Source organism: Astatotilapia calliptera, chromosome 19 (genome assembly GCF_964374335.1).
Source record: "Astatotilapia calliptera chromosome 19, fAstCal68.1, whole genome shotgun sequence".
Lineage (NCBI taxonomy): Eukaryota > Metazoa > Chordata > Actinopteri > Cichliformes > Cichlidae > Astatotilapia > Astatotilapia calliptera.
This window is the reverse complement of record NC_137440.1, coordinates 26,020,315-26,044,046: the sequence shown is the minus strand read 5'-3', so window position 1 is coordinate 26,044,046 and position 23,732 is coordinate 26,020,315. Positions and strand designations below refer to the sequence as shown.

At 41.2% G+C, this 23,732-nt stretch overlaps 1 protein-coding gene across 9 annotated transcripts in view; it reads right to left on the bottom strand.

Moving 5' to 3' along the window:
- Positions 1 to 23,732, bottom strand: part of qkia (QKI, KH domain containing, RNA binding a) — a 78,230-nt gene that overhangs the window by 35,140 nt on the left and 19,358 nt on the right. For 8 of the 9 annotated variants that reach the window (XM_080294088.1, XM_080294090.1, XM_080294093.1 and 5 more), the window contains exon 2: positions 11,657 to 11,799. In XM_080294088.1, coding sequence (XP_080150214.1) covers positions 11,657 to 11,799 — 143 coding nt within the window. Of the gene's footprint in view, positions 1 to 11,656; positions 11,800 to 13,243; positions 13,354 to 23,732 lie in introns of those variants that run through there. The other variant, XM_080294091.1, reaches the window with a different exon arrangement.

Here is a 23,732-nt window from a genome sequence, read left to right as displayed (position 1 = left end):
GAGAGAGAGGAAAAAAAAATAAAATAAAAAAAAAAAAAAAGAGAGAGAAAACCTTGTGAGTCTATATACAGACACATAAAAAACAGAAAAATTTACATTTTATTTACCTCAGAGAAACCCTTCATAAGCAATAAGCAGTTTCCATGAGCTTTCAAAAAGCATGACCTCAGCTTTGTTGGATATCACGCCTCTGCTACAAAGACTACACGCACAGCCAAAACTACCCTCTTTCAGCCTTTCAGGAGCCATTTTCACACCTGCACTACAGACCTGAACTTTTCTCGACAACAACACTGGAGGATTTGTGTCTGAGAACACAAAAGTCCATATCAGTCTGACAGGATATTAAACTGACCCCACCCTGCCAGTTCCCTATGCAGTGTAATGTCCACTTCACTTAAGCAAGTACGCGTGCAGGTGCCGTCCATCATGTGTTTTCTGTGATCTACCAGGCCATGCTTAACCCAAAATAGATTTTTTTCCCTTGTCTGACACAAACAATCTGCTGTCTACTAAATGTAGGAAAGGAAAAGTTGGTAACCAGCAGATACAGTTCCTCTTTTTTTTCAATTTTTTCCCACCTATTTGACTGGAAACTGTGCTAAAATAGCTGCACTGGTTGTATTTTTTGTCCCTTCACCACAATGAGAGCACGATCACAGACGACAGTGAGGTTGGCTTGCCCCAATAGATGTCAAAATGATCTCAAACAAAAAATAGAATATTAACTACACAGGGTGTAGTCTGGGTGGGCATGGTGGAAAAAGAACAAGGGAAATTGAGGTGGAAAGTGTGCTAGGGGTTGTGAAGTATGGCAGTGTGTTTTGACACAATTTTATTATCATGGCCCCCCTTTCACTGGTGAGTGGCTGTGGAGCTTTGTACCACAAGGAAACAAATTTGCCAACATAATCCTCTTGACATGAAACTGGTTTCCAACAGGATAAAGAGAAAACATGTTGGAATAATCCAAATCAATTTTCAGCCAGAACGAAAACAGAGGGTAAGGAGGAGCACAGTGATGTATAAAAAGGTAAACAAACAACCCAGGTTTCAATAACGTATGCTGGTGGAGAGCATGACGGGTAAGAGATGCCCCCTCCGCCCTTCTTTTTCTACCTGAAAATGCTCACTGCCATAGCGGAAAGCTTTCCTTGACAATCAGAAGCACAACTATTCGTCTCTTGGGCTGTCGCAATGAGCTGTGACACCACAGCATTAAATTCTTAAAACGCAGTCACATCTGCTTACGCACGCCACCGCACCAGTGCCTCTGCAAAATCCAAAAGGCTATCAGAGGAGTCACATTTAATTACAGAGGGATTACAAATTTAATGTGATGTTGCCAGTATTTCCCCTAAACAAACATAAACTCCGGGCCTTTTGTTTTTCTAGTCCCTGTCGGTGGGTTTTGCCTGCATCCCTGGCCTGTCTCTAACAGGAAAGACACACCCTGTGACTGGAGTCTCCCACAGACGATCATGGCGTGCTGCTACACAGGCTGCAAGCGTGCTTTTCTCTGTCACAAGGCAACTGTCCGTTTGGTTAACTCGAATGCAGGAAACTGGCACAGGGGCTACATTTGTGTGTGTGCCAGCTGAAGGATGTAAGGACACCTGTCCTCGGAGGTCAGCCACCAACGAGGTATGGTGGCCTGCTTCTGACTTGTACATAAACACACAGATGCATGCACAGCCTCGAGAAGCACAGAAGAGAGAGCTGTCTGTCTGCATCACAGCTCCCGCTGCAGACGAGGGTGAACCCTGAGTACTGTGGTACTCCTACACATACCACACAAACACACAGTTTCTAACCCACTAAACTCAAGCTACAGTGATGTGTGTTACACTCTGCTAACAACAGTGGTGACATATTTGAAAAATGCTTGCTATCAAATTAGCAAATACAAGGTGAAAGAGAAAGAAAAAAATCTAAATGTATATGTAGATTTCTGTGCAGATATGACATGTGACAGCTCCAATTGGCCTTAAAACCTACAATATAACCCATCAGTCCCAAAACTGACAGATTTATTCACCGTGAATATATTAAATACATATATATTACACACCAAGCTTAAATCATCGGATTATAGAAGGGGGTAGGAGAATATCTGATTAAAACTCTGAGGTGGCAACTAGTCGAACCACTCACCTTTTTACAGCAGAGGTGTACAATGTGAACATGATTATGCTGTGTTTGTCAGAGAGCAGTGACACGAAGGAGGAAAGCAGGAAGAAATAAAGAAAGGAAAAAGTTATGATGCCACATCTTGTTTTACCACTACTTGGGAAATGATTATGAGTAAGAAAGGCCAGCACCGGCGCATTCTCGTATTTTTCACACTGTGCAGGTAGACAAGCTAACTACTCAACTCCATCTGACGGGTCCTTGCAGATAAAAGAAGTGTGCGGATTGTTATGGCCCCAGGCCCTCTTGCGGTGGTGCTGTCTCTATTGAGTTGCAGGGGTTCCTGTGTACAGCTGAGTAAGACTGGTGGAAAAGCAGAAAACCCAGCGAGCACTCTGCACAGCTATTTAAACGCCACGTGCCTCGTCTGGCTTTGTCTCACATGTCCATATATTGTTTGCACACTTCACGTTTCTTCCTGTAAGTTTCAAAAATACATATATATGTTAAGCTGGCAGTACACCTCAGTTTTTTGCTGTGACGTGACTACGCGAGCATTTCAACAAAGCAGCCACCTATCATATTTAAACTTTGCAATTTGAAATGTAACACTGCTGTAAAGAGTGAAGCCACATTTACTCAGTAACAGAATAAAGCTCAGCATTTTAATTGTAGTGGATGGCTCGCTTTGCTCCCTGGTCTGCAGTGAGGGTTTGACACTCTTTTCATGGATGTTGATATGCTTTTACAAAAAAGCGACCTCCATTTTCAGCCACTGGAATGTAGAGACAATGAACAGCCAAGCGGGTGAGTTATCAGAAGGGTACAGGGCCCTCGACTCTGCCAGGAACTACACTCAGTACAGCCAGACAGGGGAGAAGGACGGATACTGTGCCCTGACTGCCAAATGCACTATCCAGTCTTCACCCGGGCCTGCTAAACTATCAAGCTAGCTTTCATTTTCTGTCTTCCTGCTGTTAAATCAACTCCGTGCTTCTGCAGACTTAAAAAACATCTGGGAGCCATCATTTTTCTCGTCTGGACTTCCAGAGCTTTATTATTGATTATCGTCAACAGATCTATGATTTTCCTCACTAAAAAGAAAAAGGAGGGGGGTTGGGCTCGATTATTTACAGTAGTAGAAAATTGCAATGGAAGTCTTCTCTTCAGTTCTTGAGTTCAGTGTCACGTTATCTGAGTTTTCTCAAAGTTTAAAAAAACAAACAAACAAACAACAAAATACAAACATATACAGTATTCACACATAGCTCATGTGTAAACACAAAGACATACAGATGCGCACACATTCATACTCACAAAGCCCCCTCCAGGACAAAGGCTTACACTGACATTAAAGGGCCTTTGTTTAGTCCCAGTTATCGCTACTCCACAGGCGGGTTATGCTGTGTGCATCTACGTCTCTGTCACTGTGTGTTTGTGAGCGTGTGTGACACAATGTATGGGGTGAACTCTTACAGACACCCTCGGCATACAGAGCTGCACGGGTTTGTGTGCACGGGCATTCTGGTTTTGTGTGAACTACTGAGAAAAAACAGCAGTTCCACCAACAATGCTCACAGAAGCAGAACAATTGTGCCTTTGACGGCGTTTGTTTGTGGTGGTGGGGAGACAGGAAATGAGATCATGCTGAGGGTTCTGACTGTGTGCGTGGAAGGCTTATCGAAGAGCCGGGCAAGGCCAGGAGCAGAATACCAATCACTTATTAACCAGCCTTGCTGGGCTTATGGAAATGAGGAATAGTTCATTCAGTGCAATGCATCATGGAAAGGAGGAACCTGGTTACACCAGGCACCATCATCTCTCCCCATCTTTTCACTTACTTTACTCTAAACCTCCCTCAAAGTCTGAAAGCATTATTGCGAAACAATGATATCCAGTTTATGGAGGCTTTACAGAAGTTACCAGCCCGCTTAGTTGGTAAAATACATCCCTTTTGTTTCCATATCCTCCCTTCTGTATCCATTCATAGCTTCTGGAAACTCTGCGGGCTTCCTTTTCCTCTTTGTCAGGACCTTGGCGTTTCCTTTGCTTATCTGTGACCCCCACCCCTGTAGTGGACAGGTCTTTCATTTAATCACAGACAAGCTCCCTGCTTTTAGTCACTCATTTATCTTTGGGCTCTAGTGTTGCATCACTGAAATAATCCATCATATTTACCTTCACACTACTGCTTGATCCCTACCCCTGCCAAAAAACAGTATAGAAGGAATATGAAATGGAGCAGACGGGTGTATAAACTACTGAAACCTGCATACCTGATGTTTGGGAGGGACAGAGGACAAGGCCATAGGCTGATGAAGGAGTGAAAATTAGACTTAGATTCCAGTGGTGACATTTACGCCTCAAAGCCCTACAGACTTCAAAGCTCTCTATTCAGCACACCCAGCATTTAGTGCCTAATCCATAGCTCCTTTGATAATTCTGTTTGGGTTTATTTCGGGGTTGCAGGCAGGGTGGAAATACAGACGAGTGAGGACGGAGAGATGGAAAGCATAAAGATTGATATTGGCTCAAAGTTTGGAAGATGTGAGTAAAGAAAGCAGCGAGCAAAGTTTGTAACCCTTTAGATAAACAAGAAGCTGGGATAAAAAATAAACAAGTAGAAACATGCTCAGTTACATTCAGCCTCACCCCTATGGTTAAACGTTACATAATCACAATGAATCAATAGAAGACCGAGAAAGATGTGGATTACTGTTATTCGTGTGATGCTAGCTTTCTCAGGAAAACTTGATGCCGGTTAGTTACATCTCACCAATATCCATTCAGTTTAACAGAATTATGCAAATTCAGGTAAAGCTGTGAAATCACACTTGCATCAGCTGATTAGCCATCAGCTTCTTTACTCACTTGTACTGATTCATAATATGACAGCCAACCATGTAACTGATAACAGCTAGTCATACACATTCATAGCCTGATCTGCTTCTAGCAACACCCTGTGATGCAACAACTTCCTGTTAAGTTTTCGGTAATGTTGATGTTGATATCCAGCATTTATCCTGGCGTATTAGATCTCCCAGCAGTGTCTCTCATTATGAGCTATTTCCAATAAATTGTTGATTCCTTCAGGAGATTGTCTTTCAAAAAAATAAAAAATAAAACAAATAATGTTGGTACTGACACAGATATCAAATTAGTATAGTTGATATTTACATCCAAGATTTTTGTTCAGCAGTAAAATCCTGGTACTTACACAGCACTCTTCAAGCATTAAAAGTGATTTTCTCCCACACATTGATACAGTGCTTTTTTCAGTGCCTTCAAGTGCTTTCCAGTTATCGCACACATGCAAATTGATGGACCCATCAGGGGTGACTTGGACACTCTGGGATCAAACCACTGACCTTACGACTGTTAGACGAAACGCTCTATTACCTGAGCCAGAGTCCAAACAGGACAGGTCTTGCCAGCTATCTCTGTTTTTTTGTTTTTTTTTAAGTCAAAGGCATGGATATTAGTATTTGCTCAAAAATCCTGTATCAGTGTGATCTAGTATATGTATGCAGGTAGTGTAGCACTATTGATACAAGCTGACACGACAGTGCAGTGCAGTCTTTGATTCCGGTGTGGTCGACCTGCTTCATTTTGTCCTTGATTCTCACTTTTCACCCTCCGTATCTGTCAGCTTAATGATGCACAGACGGACGGGCCAAAGCAGCACGTGGCACCATCCACCCAAAGTATGCAAGCACACGCTGCTGCTACACAAGCTGGCATTAGTGCGGTAACGGAAGCACGTCTAATAGCTTATACTTTTGCTCTTCGTCATTTTAACTGACAACAACAAATAGAGTTCTCGCTGCTTAAATTATTATTGTAATTACCTTCTTATCAAACGGCTAACTGGAAAACCATCCGTTCATCAAATTATCAGCATCACGCATGGCTGGCTAGCTATAGTTATCAAAATCCTCCTCTCTGCCGCTCTACCAGTGTGTCGAGGTGAGGTGCGGGGCGGTACATTTCCAGGACTCGTAATGACTTAAGGGGGTCAGAAGGATATCAGGAGCTGGCATGATAAGTGATGACACCCTCATGGGAGCAAGCTTAATGACTTTCCCTGTGCAGGGATCTGGCTGGTTTGGCCGGGCAATTTTTCCGCAGTGAAAGAGAGAGGGCCAGGACATTCTGTCTGCTCAAACCACCAGAGCCTCTTTCTTTGCTGTTCGCAAATCTGGGTGCCTTGCAGTGAAGCACCATGATCCAACAGAACACATGAACACACACACAAACACACTCAGAATTCAAATAGTTAATGGACTTTTTCTCCCTCTCTCTCCCTTTTTTTTTTTTTTAAACCAACTCATCAATGTATAGAAAATATAGTATCTTTCTATTGTCTTTTTTTTCTTATTTGCAAAAAGATTTACAGTTAAAAACCTCATTTGAAGCTTAAATTCTTTGGAACAATGAAAGGCTGGTGATCCCCCCGGTGCTTTCTCCAAATATAAGGAGAGAAAATATTTGCTTCTATTAAGGAGACGAGTTATTTGCAGTTTACAGATCGACTAATTTGCTTTTAGAAACTTTAAAAAATAAGAAAAAATAGAAACTCGCATGGACTTCAAACATCTGCTCCTGTGAGGTTCTTTGGTTTGGAGACAGCTGGTGTGGTGAGAGAGCGGAAATGGGACAGGGGCTTAAAAGGATTTCATTACTGAGGTAAACAACCTTAAGTGCCATGACAACACCCAGAACACTAGACAAACAGAAAAGACCAACAGCAGAGACTTAGCTAGGGTGTCCCTAGCTAGGTTTTTTCCCCCTTTTTTTTTTAAATAAACAATTTTGGCTATACAAGTGATCATTTTCGTCTTGTGGATGCCCCCGAGCTTGTGACAAGTTCAGACGGTTCTGTTTACCACTTGCTCAACAGCTTACATCCAACTGAGGGTCTCATTTCACAGAGTCAGCACAGCAGAGGTGTCTCCCCCCACCTCTCGCGTGTGTTTTCAGTCCTAAGCATTTCTCAACACCAGGTGACCTGCCCACAACCCACCTGGGCATTTAAGAGTTGGCACATACAAATACACTGGGAATAAAGTGGAGACAGACACCATCTTAAAAAGATATGTCACACATCCTATCAGACGCCTCAAGGTCAACGGAAATGACATGCTGAGCTGTCAGTCAGCTGCCTATCAATGTGTATGCGAGCGTGTGCTTGGAAGAGAAGCGGAGCCACAGATAGCATTTAATTGAAGGTTGAAGTTATCAGATAGCCTGCGACTCAGCTGTCAGTCAAGATGCAGTCACCACAGTGACGCTTCGCAGTGTTCTGCACCGCTGACGACATCGGGAAATGGCTGACTTTGAAGAATGGCGAGGGGGTGGGGGAGACAGACGCGCAGGCAGACTGAGTGATGGAGGCGCACGCATACACAAACACATTTACAGACAGATGTGGGGCACACAGGCCAGAAGAGGGACACACTTAAGGGAATTAGAGTAGGAGTGTGCTGGCGAGGCAAGTTATTTTGGTAGAATTGACATGCCGCACTGCATCCAGGCACCAGGACAATCTAATTATCTACTGGTGAAACCTGAGCAGGGTAAACATAGGTGATCTGACAGAGAAAGCGTAAGAGAGCGCGTAACCTCAGCCTAAGGATATAGTATGAATAAAGGGAGTTTTTAAATGGAAGTGAAAACTGAGAGGAGAAAAAGTAGATGCCAAGAGTTCCACAGATGGGGAAACGGCATGAATGATGACAAATGTTCCACGGCAGGTGAGTAGATGCCAACAACACAAAACAGGAGACTTGGAACATCATTCTCCGTTTTCTTGGGAGAGCCTAGACTTGTATCAGCAAGCCACACATACATGGATTTTCAGTGGGAGGACTCTGGGAAATCAGACAGAAATGTAAAAAGGATGGTGAAATTCCCCAGTCTAATAATCTTTCATTACACTTTCCTATCCGTTAGAAGTGGGCAGATGGGGATAAAAGGGACATTTTTCCCTTTGCTTCTTTTCTATCCTCTCGTGCTTCCTCCCCCTTTTTCTTAAAAGACTAAAGGCTTCTTCTTTTTATCATCTTTAAAAGCACAAACTGTAGAACCGCTGTCTCTCCGTGTTAAGACAACCATTTTAACTGTTTTATTGGGAAATCAGTTTAACGCGCAGCAACACTTTATCTCCTATTGTCTGCTGCTCAAATAGTCAATGCCAGATTTCATTTCCTCTCTGTCCACTAACTTAAGAATCCTAAACAGCAGCGAGAGCAGCAGCACAATCAAACGGATGACTACTCTTCAACTTCAACTGGTAGCCTTAAAAAAAATTACATATCTGGCACAAGATTACTGTTGGCACCTACACAAATATGATTTGGCAATCATGCTGAGGAAGTTTTGCACGTGTTCCAAACAGGAGAGCTAAAATAAATAAATAAATAAATAAATAAATAAAATAACAATCATTTAATCTGGACTTGCTGCTGATTTCTCCCAACTGCAGTCATCACATCTAAATTTAACAGTAAGTCTGCCATTGTCCTCTTTCCCTGCTGACAGACTGAATGGCCATGCTTGAATGTGTTCACCAAATGAAAGCAGAAAACAAATAATTTGAAAAATGTCCTATTTTTGTGTCACTGAGTTTCAGTGTTCATCTGTGCTCACACTTCTTTATGTGCATGTCAGTGGGTGTGCTAATTTGTGTCTGATAAGGTCATCAGTGAGTCATCTTGACCACCAGGGGGAAGCCTAATTAATTTAGTAGCTTTCCAAACAGCTTATAAACAGAATACAAGAGTTACAGCCCTGCTCTGCTCTGCTCAAAGCAGTGCAGCAAAGCGAGTGAAGGGTACACCAAGGGTCATCTGCGGATGCTGCACTTTTAATAGATTGTGTGTGTGTTATTTCATTAGCATCTCTACAGTCACAGGTGGCACCCACTGCTTCACACATTTTTATTGAACTTCTTCGCTTAAAAAAAAAAAAAATTGCATTCCTGTGCAGCACAAAACCCACACACAAAGAACACAGAAACTTCTGCAGTAACTGAAAGCAGGCATCATCTCTAAACAGCATGTCACAGTCGATGATCTCACTAAGACGACCACCATGCTCTTAAAGGCAACTGCACATCAGCTATGACCACACATGTCACAATTACAAGGCAAACACTTAAGGGTCACTTAAACTGGCTGGAAGTCCCTTAAGAGCCTGAGCGCAGACGCTGGGCCTGGTCTCAGGGTGAGATGGAGCTAAGCTGATCCTAGCCAGTCTCTGGTGCCTTTTATCAATTCTGTCAGGGGGAAAATGCAATCCATGCCCGACTGAGCCTTGGCCTGCTCTACGGTGTCTCTTATCCTCGTCACCTCCCTCCATTCATTTCCTTGCTGCCAGCTGCTGGGATTATGAAGAGAAACGCTGCTTCTCAGGACGTGACACAATCATTCATGTGTGCGTCAAAGATTACCATGAGCACATAAATGTGGCCGACTGTGGTAAACGCCTTACACACACGTCCCAAAGCTTTACACGCAGACACACATATCACTCTGCTCTGTGCTGGCACCATCCTCCTCATCTCTAGAAACACCATGGTACCTCCACCGTGTGCTGCTTCCCCCCCTGCCCCAACTGTGTGTATCCATCTCTCCATCACAGTAAAAACCAAGTGGTTACTCTAAAAGATTTTCATTCCCTTTTACTGAATATTTATGAAATTGCAGTTTACTTTTCTTGATGCTTCTTTTTTCAATCCCCCGCTTTCTCTCGCAGCACTAATCTGCTGCTGAGTTGGCTCATAAACACCCCAGCATGCTGCGTTTTCCACAGACCGGGACCAAATTAGTGTGCAGTCTGACAAAGTTGTATCAGTAGTACATTAACAACTTGGTGCACACAGTGTAAGTCGGGCAGCTAATAAAGTAAAAAGAACAAGTCAAGGACTGCATGTTTATCAACTAAAATATATTTTTTTAAAAGAGCAAAAAACTGAAAGGCAAAAGAACAGAACTGAGAGCAGAGTGCATGAGCAGTGAGCAAGTGCTTACAACAGTCATGAGATATGTCTTCAGTGCTGACAGACTGCAGAACTATCAGCAGCTGTCGTTCCCATGATGACACATCACAAAGACACATGGCCTAAGGCAAGAGGACCAACAGTGTGTGTAGAGGTATTTCTGCACAAGGACCAGTATGTGAAAGAATGTCTTTATCTGTTAACATGAACTTATATGAAAAATAAAATCTAGTTTCTCGATAAGATTAAGATTTCTTCTTTAATACACTTTCCTCTGGCTCCAGTCTAAATATTAATCCAGCAACCATTCAGGCAAATGCTCTGATATTATTAGCAATGTGATGCAACAGCAAATGTGAGTAGGGCTGCTCAATTAATCGAATTTTAATCACGATTACGATCTGGGCTTTCAACGATCATTAAAAATGACTGAGCCGATTATTAGCCCCTCCCTCATTTATCCGCGACACCTTAAAGGCCGGTCCGTGAAAATATTGTCGGGCATAAACCGGTCCGTGGCGCAAAAAAGGGTGGAGACCGCTGATTAAGAGGACCCGAGGGAAGCTCGGAAAGCTATAGTTATTTGGAGAGGAGAGTGACTGCCGTTGGTTGAAAAGAGTTTAAAAAAAAAAACTTCAGTGGTGTTGCACACTATTTTATATTATTTTTTTAAAGTCATTGTTAACCCTTTAAAGCTGGTCAGAGCAGCATGCTCCGTTTTGCGTAACTATTTTTAAATCCCTGTAGAACCTGAACCGTGTAAGCTAGCGCAATAATTTGTTTTGCATATGAAACCGGAGGAGTTGTACTTACATCTTATGCCATCAGCTTGTCCTCGGTCACGGTTTCGTTCCACATATAGCTTTGCAAAAATCGCATAAAAAGCGCTTGCAGGAACAAAAACATAATATTCCAGAAACACGCTTTGCCGTTCCTATCAGCTGTTCGTAACACTTCCCACAGTGAAATGATGCACCTGCTGTTTTCTTTGCAAATTTGCATCATAGGATTGTTTTTTGTTTTTCCTGCAGTATATAAAAATTGCTGTATCTCCAAAATAAAACTATGAAGACACTCAAAATAAATTTCCTGTTGTTGTAAACTATTTTTTGCAACTTTATTGTATTTAAAGTTTTGAGGGATAAACCTCTTAAACTTCTCCAAGTAGAAATATATGTAAACAAAACAAAAGCGATTTTCAATTTTTTTTGTAGTTTATTGCACTTTTTTGCAATTTATGTAATTACTATGCACTTAATGCATACATATTATTAAAATATGGGCTATAACAGTTGTATTGATGTATAGCAACTTGAAATGCTCCCACAAATGGCACTACAGCATGTAAAAAAAATAAATAAAAATAATATAAGCTCTGGTGGACTTGGTTCTATAGTAGGTCTTAAAGGGTTAAATAAATATCGTCAAATAATCGTGATCTCAATTTCAGTGAAAATAATCGTGATTATCATTTTTGCCATAATCGAGCAGCCCTAAATGTGAGAGACGTGTAACCCTGATACTCACATCTGGGTACTCTTTGACAGGCACAAACAGTTTTTCCTGCAGGTGAACGATGGGTCCGACTGGTTCGGGCAGCTCCAGTGGGTGTTTGTCCACAAGGCCATTCACTGTGTCGCTGTACATGTCTTTACGCACTCTGTTGATCTCTGAAAGACAAAAATATGTAAAGTGCGGTAAGCAACTGCATAAAAACAGAGCAGTGACACTTAAAAAGAACGGTGCTAGATATATCACTGTCATATTGATTTTGACTTATGGGGAAAAGCCTAATGTAGCATACAAATCTTTGCCTTGCGTAATGTTTGTCTTTTACAGATAAACAACTGCGTAACTTGGCTAATATTAACATAGCCTTTGAGTATAAAAACGTGTGAGCATTAATGTTTCCTGCTTTCTACAGAAAATGGCATTTTTTCCTACTACAAACTGCTCTGAGTAGAAACAACAAATCTGTGATTGTGTGCAAGTTAGTCTATGAGCCGGAGACAAAAGTTAAACACTGCATTATTTACAGGTTAAGGCCACCGACTTTCTGTTCTTTCCCCTCAGAGGTTGTTCTCTAACAGAGCAGCCTGTGCAAGAGCCTGAGCAGGAGACCAGATACAGGGGAATCACTAAGGCTTAAGTATATGCCGCCTTTAGATCTGATCCCCCTATCAGATAAAACTAATGGACCTCTCTCTCTTCCACACGCACATGCTGCCGACTCACTCATACACATGTTCAAGCAGCACACCCCATTTTTACTCCATGTGTAGCCCGATGCATACAATCAAACCAGTGTGTCTGCAAGTCCTGGTATGTGACAGTGAAACGAGGGTCAGCTGCTGCAGGGCATATTTCTGCTTTCCAGGTTACCCTCAGAGTACGGTCATAGTGAATCCAAAAGTGCAAAGACGACGCACTCTGACGTTTGTGCCATAATCATATGATCTGCGATAACACTGGTATACAAGTTAACGTGACAAAATGTTAAAAAATTAATTGTCATATAACAATATCACTGACATAGTAAGACAGTGTTTACCTTCCCCCAGCGTGCACAACAAGACAAGCTCTTACATGTTTGACAGCAAACCTCTGATGATGATTTAGCACATAAAACTAAGCTACTTCAACATTCTCCACCATAGCACGTACAGGAAAACACGCCTTCGAGTACAACCAGGCTAAGAAGGCACGTGAGGAGCACATTCTAGCAGATGGTCATATGTGACCCCAAAGTAAACAAATGAGTCAACCAAGCATTGCTAGAGAACTCAGTGGTTGCACTCCATATGACAAGAAGAGCAAACAGTGAATGGATGTTACTGTAGCAGGTACATGGTTGTAAAGGAGACCTTTAAGCAATGTTAAAGAGCTCAACCCAAGACACTGACACCTTTTTTCCCAATAGAGTCACACTTTGAATTAGGCAGTTTGTCATTAATGACAAATACCCTTCATTTCTTGCACTTCTAAATGCTGCTGCCTGCAAGCTGCAAGCAATAAAACATTGTTCAGTAGTTTTGTTTTCTATATTTTCATAAATATCACTATTGCAACTTTTCCTGAAATACTGTGATATCATTTTGTGGCTATGTCACCCACCTCTAGTATGAAACAGCATGAACTAAATTGTAGAGCTGGCGAGGCCTCAAGGAACCGTGTGTGCAGGGTGGAGTGGGGGCGGCTGCTAGGCACTTTTTCCATCACCCATGAGACCTTCTGGCAGTAGGGAGCTCTATATTAAACTGCAGCAGGGGAACCTGACACTCAACTATAGATGCCCTCAGTAAGGCATGCATGACAGGCGAAGCATAACCCTGCACCTATGCAAAACTGGATAGGTGGGGTGAAACTTGCATCATCAGCTACTTGTTAAAATTTGCAATTATAACAAAAGACAAAATAGCAGCATTAGAAAGGGCAAAAACGTCCCGACAAATCTCAGCAAAGCAGTTTTCCCTGACGATGTCTCAATTACATTCACAGGCATGTCTTTCTCTTCCTGTCATCTTAAGCAGATTAATACTTGTTGGAAACCTTTTACTACACTCACAGTAACGTAATGAGTGGTCAAAAATAAAGTCATCCTTATTTTACCCGTCAATGTTCCTGTTGGATCACATAATTGTGACACATTTCCAAACTTGGTGCAGGAAGAAAAGAAATTTCCTGCATTTTTATCTAATTTCGTATTATGAACAGCAACCGGTGCTGTGGTTTAAAAGTGCCAACAAAATGTTTTAATTTTTGGACAGTGGAGAAAATATATTTCCTCATATATTGACTTTATGTCCTACAAGACACCTAGATACAACATTTTTACTGCTAAACTGAAAAAGAGTTATCTCCGGACATGGCAATGAGACTAAAAATTTGTCACCAGTGAGGTCACAGACACTGACCAGCACACAGCTAAAAAACATCTGGTCTGCAGCTGTGTGGACAGCACCTGCAGAAGACATTGGAAGAGTACAAACAGGCAGCCAGGAGACTCGGCCCAACTCCTTTCCAAACCACATGACCTCAGTACTGTGAGGACCACAGATACTCCCAGCCCTTCCCAAAGATGAATTCATCCTCATGGTATCTTGCACAGAAAACAGATTACATCACTCCTAACCAAAACAGCAGCCAGGCAACGTCTTAGCTTTGGTTTGACACATTATACGGGGAGTAGACCACGACAGAAGGACAAAACAAACAACATACAGGAAAGGCAACATAGTTGACAACAAATCAACATGTATTGTGTTTTAAAGAACCCTTGAATCAGAAAAACCTGAACACGAGCAGGTTTAATTTCGTTCCTTAAAAATAAGTAATCACCACTAAAGTGCAACTAAAACCAAGTTCTATAAGCCTTCTCAAGACAATGAGCGAAAAAAAGAGTTATTCAACACCAGTAAAAGCAAGTCAATGACAACTAAAGAAGAGATCTGTAACTTAAATTAAGAAATCACTTCTCTGTATACGAGGGCGTAACTGTGCTTGATATGAATTTCATATTTGGAGTCATGGTTCGGTATGTTTTCTCTACAGCAGAGAAATCATCCACACACAAAAAAATCCATTAACTTTTTAAAACTTTACAAATGCATTCACACGTGCTCGACTGGCAAAAGTTCAACTGTAACAATAAAGGCACTCAAATGCTGTGAACAGTCAATGAAGAGAAACTCGGTTTAGTGTCAAGCATAAAACAAATCAAACAAAAAAACACAGTAAAGAAGAATGCAACATAACATAACAACACAACTGAAGTGAATAAATAAACATCTCCTGCTTGTCGCTTCTATTTGACAGATACTGTACCGATACTGTATCAGCAGAATCCTCTGTATTATTATCCTTATTGTAACTGTATCGTAACCACTCTTGTTATGAGGTAATTCAAGAAAAATACACGTACCATTACACCTATATCTACATTTTTTTTTTTTTATTACACTAGGTCTGCATCCGGGAACTATTTTTTTCTTCAAGATAACAAAAGAAAACCAAAGGTGGTATTCATATGTGACAATGCAATCCAACAACCACCAGCGGCCTCCCAACCCCCTTCTTCTAATTCTATTTCCTCTTGCTGAAATGTCACATTAACATAAGGAGGCCGCGCTGGGCCATCAATGGAGACGTGCGGCATTTGACAACCTCTAATTTCTGTGCGCCAACTCTTTTCTGAAGCGCTGCGCTCACCTAAAAATTACCCCCTGCCTCGCACGGCCGACAAAATCATTTGTCTAGCTGTCCACCCCGGCAGAAAAGGCTGATTTTGTAACAAAGCGTGCATGTGGGATCACTATCTTGGATGGGGGTTGGGAGGGTGTCACCCTCTTGGAAAAGAAAAGAGACGGGGGTAAAAAGACGAGACAATCAAGTGGAGTGAGAAAAGACGTTAGCCGCTGAATGAGACTTTTTCTTGATAAGTGGTATTAAATGCAAAACCCTACTAATGCCACAGTAAACCCTGCAACTATGGTCACACATCACCCAGCTCAGTGTGTCATCTCCAACCTGACTCAGCTCTTCACACAGACAACTCTGACAGAAAGAGTTGTGTGTTTATTTACCTGTGGGGGTGGCTCCACATAGACACAGGAAGAAAGCATAATATATCTGTTTAGTTTTTTTACTCAGACATCTGTCAAGAAGAAACAAGTATTGACCTTGAGAGCAGGGTGAGGGCACAGCGGAGGGTTTGATGATACAAAGACGGAGAATTATAACCACAGTGCTGAGCAAGCAGAGTGCAGCTGAATTCTTCTAGACTCACGCTGCTCTTTTCTGCCTCAATTTAAGTTTTTTTTTTTTAGAAGCATTTCACTTTATCGTTCTCTTTCTTTTGTTTCTCTCAGCTTCTGCCCTTTCTTCTCAATTTTGCGGTGAAAAAAGAAAATGTCACAGACTGAGGCTGCATATCTGTCTGCCCTTTGTCAAGCAAAAGAGACAATTTCTCCTCATCTTTGCCGTGATCTTAGCAATGGTTAGAGACGTGTAACTAAAGGGAAGGGTGTGGGAGTGAGGAAGGGCAGGTGAAGCGCTTTTAAAAGGCAGTGGACTGAGAAATATGGGAGAGGAAGTGTCTGTAAGATGGGAGCCCATATTCAGTGAGGTTTGGGGAGTGGATATTAACTGAAATGTTCATTCTTGACCTTGGAAGAAAAAACTGATCGGGAAAAAAGAAAAATCTTAAATCAACATCTGCTCAATTATTTGAGCCTACCATCAGTGTGTGGCTGTCTCCATTTGGCTTAAATGCACTTTTTTGTACACGGCCTCATCATGTGATAACATCAAACTCTTTGACAAAGTTTGTGAGAAGTTAAAGAAATCACATTTGATTTAGTTTTATTGAAATTTAAGAAGATGCCTGATTTTCAGTGTCCATTTCAAGGGGTCATATTACTAGAACGTACATATTTCAGGGGGTCTTTTTTGCCCCTGACAATTAAAAACACACCTGGGTAAATGTAGAGGTCAGTGGATTTCCTGCTATGTTGGAGAATTTTATAAATTAAACATGTATGTAATGAGGAAATAAATAAAACCCTTTAAAAAAAAATTCTGATATCGCACAGGTCATTTTTGTTTGGCAGAAAACCTCTTGGGAACCCTGATGTCACTGTAAGTGATCTGTAGAGACCATAAGGACCATACATATGGTGTTTTTAATCCTAATTTACCCTTAAGATATAAGCCACTTGATGACTCTTGGTTTTATTTACTTGTAGATTTAATTTGAATCTAAAGTTACGGCAAAATAAAATATGGTGACATCGTGTAACAAAACAAAAGCCATACATGTGGTGATTTTTAAAGCCAATTGATCCTCAAGATAATGCCTCGTGATTTTGATCGTCTCAGGCCTCGACATTTAATGAAAATGTAGATGAATTAGGTGAAGCTACATCACAGAATGACAAAAAATCTCATTCTCATATAACAAAACAACAAGCCTTGAAGAGAAAAGGCAGCGTCACTGTGCCACCTTTGCTTCTAACTGGTTCTTTAGCAGGAAGTCAGACTAGCAGTCCCAAACAGAAACCATATCCCTGTCAGGGCACAGCACCAAAAAAAAAAAAAAAAAAAAAAAAGGGGGGGGGGGGGGTAGACTTGGGAATTATGTGCACACTGAAGCAAAAGATCGAGCGCAAATCCATTATGTGTATCGAGTTATTTAAGTGTCTGTGACACTGTCAGCCAATCACAATTGGCCACTGCAAACTCACAGACATGGACAGAGAAGCTTTTCTTGTATTTATCCAGCCAGATGTTTAAAAACATGATCACACAGGGGCAGCACATGCTGAACTAGGGCAAACAATTCATGAGCCTGTGATGAGAAAAGGCACACGACGAGAAAGAATAGCCAAGTGAGGTAGGTCAAGTTTGGAATCTGAGGTAATGTATTCAACCACAGCATGAAGAAAACACAGTGAGTGAAACAGAGAGGAAGGGAGATCAAAATTGGAGCAAAGAGAGAGGAAATAGAAGAGCGAGAGTAAAATTAAAAACAATGGAGAGGTCCAGCAGGAGATCCTGTAATCAGGTTTAAGACAGGTGAACATCACTCAACTAGACCTGCTCCATAAGAGAATGGGAGCAAGTCCATTAAGAGCCCAAAAATAGACACGTTCCATAAATGCTTTGTCTTCACCCTGTAGCTCACAGCAAACCGTCCTCTGACCATGCAGAGCACATCTGTCCCAGTAAGTACTCTGCATGTGTGAGAGACTGTCAAGAGCGGGAGTGAAAGCAAAAGAAATATAATGGTTGAGCAATCAGTGTGATCAGCTTTGCCTAAGGAAAGCTGCTTTAGATGCCTTGTGATGCCTGGCATTAGCCTGATATTATCTGGCACCTGAAGCAGATCCAGTCCAACACCAATTAATCTTCAAGCCAAAATGATCAAATGTTCAACCCTGCAGAGAGACAGAGCCAGTCCTTCCAGTTTAGGATGATTTAAGATCAAAAACCTGTAGTGTTAAAAATAATAATAATCCTCTTCATGCTTGCACGTGCATGAATGCTCAATTCATGTTTTAAACAGGGGAGGGGGGAGTGACTGGGATCTCAGGTAAATATAGACTGAATGCGGTCGCATCCAAAAAACTACAGCAATCAAAGATACACCTAAATGTGGCGGTGCCGAGTGAAACAAGACTCGGGCGAGGAACAAGCCTTTTCACTTAAAAGCTGCGCACTTCAGCAATCACAAAGCCTGGGTACCCCTTGCAAGCGAAAGGATTTGGGCATTTAATGCATTCCTGCCCTTTATTCACGGCACAGACGACTTTATCCAAGACGACACTCCACTTCAACAGTTTAGGGGTTTGGCAGGCCAAGCATATGAAAGACGGGGGTTTCTTTTAAAGCAGAGAGCAGAAGTATAGCGCGCACTGGTGGGGCTGACTGAGCCATGAAAACGTATGCATTTCTGGGTCTTATCGTCAACTCACAGCTGTCTCTCGCTACCCCTCCCTGTTTGTGGAGGGGAGAAAAAAAAAAGTTTCCCTATGCTTCCGTCTTATTTTTACTTACATATCTTTGATTTAACAGTAGGCCTACACTGCTAAATCCTTTGATGTTCATGCACAGTCTATTCCTGCGCTGTTAATGAGTGCTGTCTTATATACATAGTAACCAAAATAAGTTTACATTTTGAAATATAAAATTCTTTACTCTGGGGAACAAATGTAATTTAATCATTATTAATTAGTGTATTAATCTTTATTAATCAGTGCCGAATGTTATGTCTGAAATGTCATTTGTTGCGCATTGATAGTCCCCGTGAATAAGGTAATCACGGCTCATGTGACTTTATGGTTTCCAAGTAAACAGCAGCAACACTGAACAAAGAGGATTTAGATAACTGTGGATCAACATTATTCAAGCCAATTAAGCCAGTATTGTGCCTTTGGAAATGGCTATATCAAACACACCGATCATTTGCGAAAGCTTCACCCGAGTGTGTCTATTAGCAGCGTAGCCGTGTTTCTTGCAATGGTTATGTGGCTATATTGAGCAAAGCACAGTGTTATTTGTCCCCGGCAGACCGCACAAAGATTTGTCTTTTAAGCACAAAATTCACAGTTTGTCTCTTTGCTGACCTGCAGCAACAGCAATACAGAGAGGCAATTTTGCACAATACAATTTTATTGCTGGAAGATATACACTTAGTCTGAGCAACCCAGACAGCTGAAGCACAATATAAACTTTGGCACAGAACATTTCGGGGCAGAATGAGGCCAAAGGATTTTGTCACCCATCCCTTACATACGGGTTGCTCCAATAATAGGGGGCTGCGCAACTGCAGCGACTAACAACTTTTTATTGTACGAGAGTACTGAGAAAGGCTCGGAAGAGTACTCATTAAATTTAAAATTTGTGCCAAGAGGTCTCTGTGAATGCTAATGCATCTCAACTGTCAAATTCTAAGTAGCACACAAAAAAAAATACAGTATATCTCAATTTTACTTTACAGCGACTTATCTACACAGTTGCTTAACCCTGACATGTGGATATAAGCGCTGACCCCCACAGGCTGAGGGGGGACTAAAAGGCTCTAGACAGAAATGACGGTGCGGTTTGCAGCCAGAGGGAGAGATTTATGTTGTGTGTCAGGGATTTTCCTGAGGCAGGCTGGGTAGAAAGCTCCAGCGTCAGGTCTTTAAGTAGATAGGCCACTAAATAAACGACTGGCATAACAAGGTTTCTGGATTCTTTCCTGCCTGTGCCTGGTTTAAAAAAATAAAAAAATTTTAAAAAAAAAAGAAAGAGGGAGAGAAAAAAGAAACACAGAAAACACATTCACAAACACACTTTTACCCATCACTTGGTTAAAGTGCAAGCCACGAGAGAGTGGAGCTACACTTTCAGCCAAATTAGGGATGGACGAACAACGACAAAAAAACCTTACATACAGCAACGGTAACAATTTCTGTCTGCGACATAAACTATAGCTAGGAAACAGCAGCAAACATAAATGCTGTGCGATTGTACACACACGTCTATATCTCAGCCAACTCACTCCCTGAAAGCAGCACGTTCTGCTCTCTGATTATCAATAATGAGCAGAAGCTGCCCGAAAACACACACACACGTAGATAATAACTCACACAACATTTAAGCTATGGGCTCACCAATGCTCTGATATCATGCGCACAAATGCACACATAAGCACATATGATACACATAAAAACAAACATCCAGCCGAACATTAAAACACCCACACACGCACAAGCTAATGAGCCTGTGTGTGTTTATAGGCAAGGCTCCCCTGAGACAGTGAACCCACAGAAATAACACTACACACGGAAGGAGGAGGGAAACTGCCTCGGAGAATATCTGCTGAACAAATACAGCAGGAAACAAGAAGGAAATGGTGCTACATCTCTCCTCTAGCTTGCCTTAATAGCCACTGCTTTATATTTAGTCTGGTGACAAAAAGACAGATTAAAAACAGAGATTAGAGAAACACACAGCTGCTCTACATTACGCTGTTCTCCACAGTCTCACGACTCTTGACTGGTGAATTTATTTTATCATGATGACTGAGAGCAGGGGGAAAACTGAGCTGCAAAGTTGTAGTTTGTAACAAAGGTGAGCCTGTTAATATAACGTCATCTACTTTTAATAGCTGAGCATTAGGATTATTACAACAAATGTGTGCATGCTTGAAACAGAAAGCAAAAGATTTATGTGCACAGAAAACAGAGTTGGTGGCGAAACTAATCTCAGAAGTCATCAAGTCAGACTAAACTGCACACAAATACGTCAGAACACTGTGACGTCGGGTGTCATGGTTTACCGCCTTCTCTAGTCACCTAAGAAAATATATATGCTCAAAGCGGGGTGTGTAGGTGTCTTCGTGGCCCAAAAAAAAAAAAAAAAAAACAGCAATCAGTAAAGCCATTAATCATAACCTGTAGCAAATGCTAGGTTTCCTGAGGCTGTCAGAGTGACTGCATGCAGGAAGGGGGAAGAAGTGCCAGACTGAGTATGGCTTTCTGCGGCTGCTGACACAAACAGTGACGGTATGCTGTAAAAAATGTGTGTCATTGCACATTAGTTTGGTGATTAAACTGCGTAAACAGACAGTGAAGAAGAGGAGAGAGGATCCACAGGAAAGGTGTGGCCAAGGGTGAGGCGATAGAGAAGCAGGAACAGCCTGCAGATCTGCATTTGACTGGCCACAAATTCCTTCTACAGATTGATAATGACTGTAATGTTTGAAAAAAAAAATCGTCACATACATAAACAACAAGCTCTACAACAGATGGTATAATAATGAGAGAAAATAAAGAGAGCCTAAAATCCAGAGAACAGTAAAAAAAAGAAAAACAACAAAAAAACAGAAAAAAGCTCTACAAGGGGTTTAAAACTGCACAAGTATACCTAGGATGCTTGCTGTTATTTTAAAAACAAACAAACACTGGGCAGACCCAATAATCATCAGATTTAGATTTTTTTTTTTCCTGTTTACAGCATTTCGAAGACGAATAAAAAAAACTATCCATCTCATTTTTAAAAAGCATCATCACTTTAATTTCAGTGACATTTTCTTTTCTTGCAAAGTGCTGTGAACAGTCAAAAAAAAGCACCACATTAGCAGCGTGCACATAGTTCTGTGCGTGAACTTTGAAAGACTCGGGGTTGTCTAACAAATCAACAAAATGTCTTTACCGTCTCACAGCAGCAAACAGCCCTTGTAAAACAAAAGAGGCCATTTGATTAGAGTGACTGCTGTCACTTGATAACTCCCATCAGCAGTGAAAGCTGAACGGGTGCAGATACCCCTGAAAAAGTTAAGACAAATATCCTTTTGTGATCTCACAGCTGGCACCTTTTGTTTTAGTACATATCTCAAATAAAAAAAGAACAGGATTATTACTAAAAGGTGATTACTAAAGCTATTAAGCTGCAAAGACATTCAAGGTTAATGCCTTTGGGATGGTCTGGAAGAAAAAAAATGTAAAAATAAATAAATAAATAAGACAAGCAGAAAATTTATTTGCCATCTTTTGCCATTCCACAACATTTTCTTTTTAAAACCTGCCATATTTGTTTACATATGGCACTACATTTTAAAACAAAGTACCAAATTTATGGTAAAAAGAGGAATATGTCTCCAAAACTCCTGTCCTCACATCAGGACCGCCTTTCATCTGCACCAAAATGACATTTTCAGTTGTGTTACATGCAAACAAAGTGTCCAAAGAAGAAAGTCATATGACAAATATAACAACAACTGGGATAGAATCAGAATCAGAATGTCTTTAGTGTCATTGTTACAGGTACAACGAAATTAAAAATGGTCCCCAATCAGTGCATCATCCCTAACAATATCAAAATATAAATAAAACAATAAAACCAATAAATAAAATACTTAAGAATAGTATTAGCAAACTTTCACATCCATTACTACAAATATGCTTCAGTCAGCGCATAGATTAATACAAGAGTGGCATGATGGACATTTTTTTTGTAGCAGTATTCAGATAATTTAAAGGTTTGATTAACCTACAGTAATGATTCAGTGTAAATCAAATAAATAGTGAGCACATTTAGAACCCAATTCTAAACAAAATAGCCCAAACAGGCACCATATGTGGTAGTTTTTTGGGGGGAAACACGCAAACAGAAATGATAGCATACCGTAGCGTAATAATGAAATAAAATCATTATTTAATGACAAATTTGAAAAAAAGAAAAAAGAAAAAAAAGAAAAGATGTCTGATATCCAATCAATCATATGTGGCCAAAATAACAAGGTGAATAATTTACATGTTTCCCAGATGAGACACTGCAAAGCCCTATCCTCCTCACTTCCCTCAGCTCAAGGCTGAAATTACTGTTTCACACAGTATCTGCAGAGCTATTAGGACTTCAGTCTAAAATTAGAAAAGGGGATCATCACATTTGATGATGTGGAACTGCTTTATGGGGCTGTCTGTTGGTGGGGGGCAAGCTGGCAGCTCAATGAGCCAGAGGTGTGCCAGTTTTGTGCACTCCGTGGGGTCTACCATACAGAGTGAGGCAGGGGAGGGCAGCTCAATACCGAACCATAATGGTTTACTCTTAATAGCTGCCCGCGAGGGGCCAAAGTTCATTACTCCCTGCGTGGCGGGACTTCTGATCGGTCGAAACGTATAAGTGCAATCGCACTCACACATTTACACTTCAGGGAGGCACCCCAAGGGGAGTGAGCAAGGTGGAAAGCTGTGGAAACTGTTTACTTTCCTTCACACACTCACACAGATACAATTCCCTTACAGGAAGCACCGGAGAGCACGGTACTTAACAGAAAGCTTAAACCTCTTTCTCATTGCTAATTATTCAGCAGTTTTGAAAAAAAAAAAAAAAACAAAGTTTGGTGCTAATACTCTCCTCAGTTAACCTTTAAAAGTAGCCCAACATGCTAGCTCAGCTAGAAAAAAAAAAGAGAAAAAAAGACAACCTAATGCACACAAATGCAGACTCAGACTGCTTCTAAAATACCAGGCAAAGGCTATTTTACTGCTGCTTTTGCCATCTAAAGAGGGAACGATATGTAGCGTTAAATTGGAAGCCAAAGCAAAAGTCATTTAAC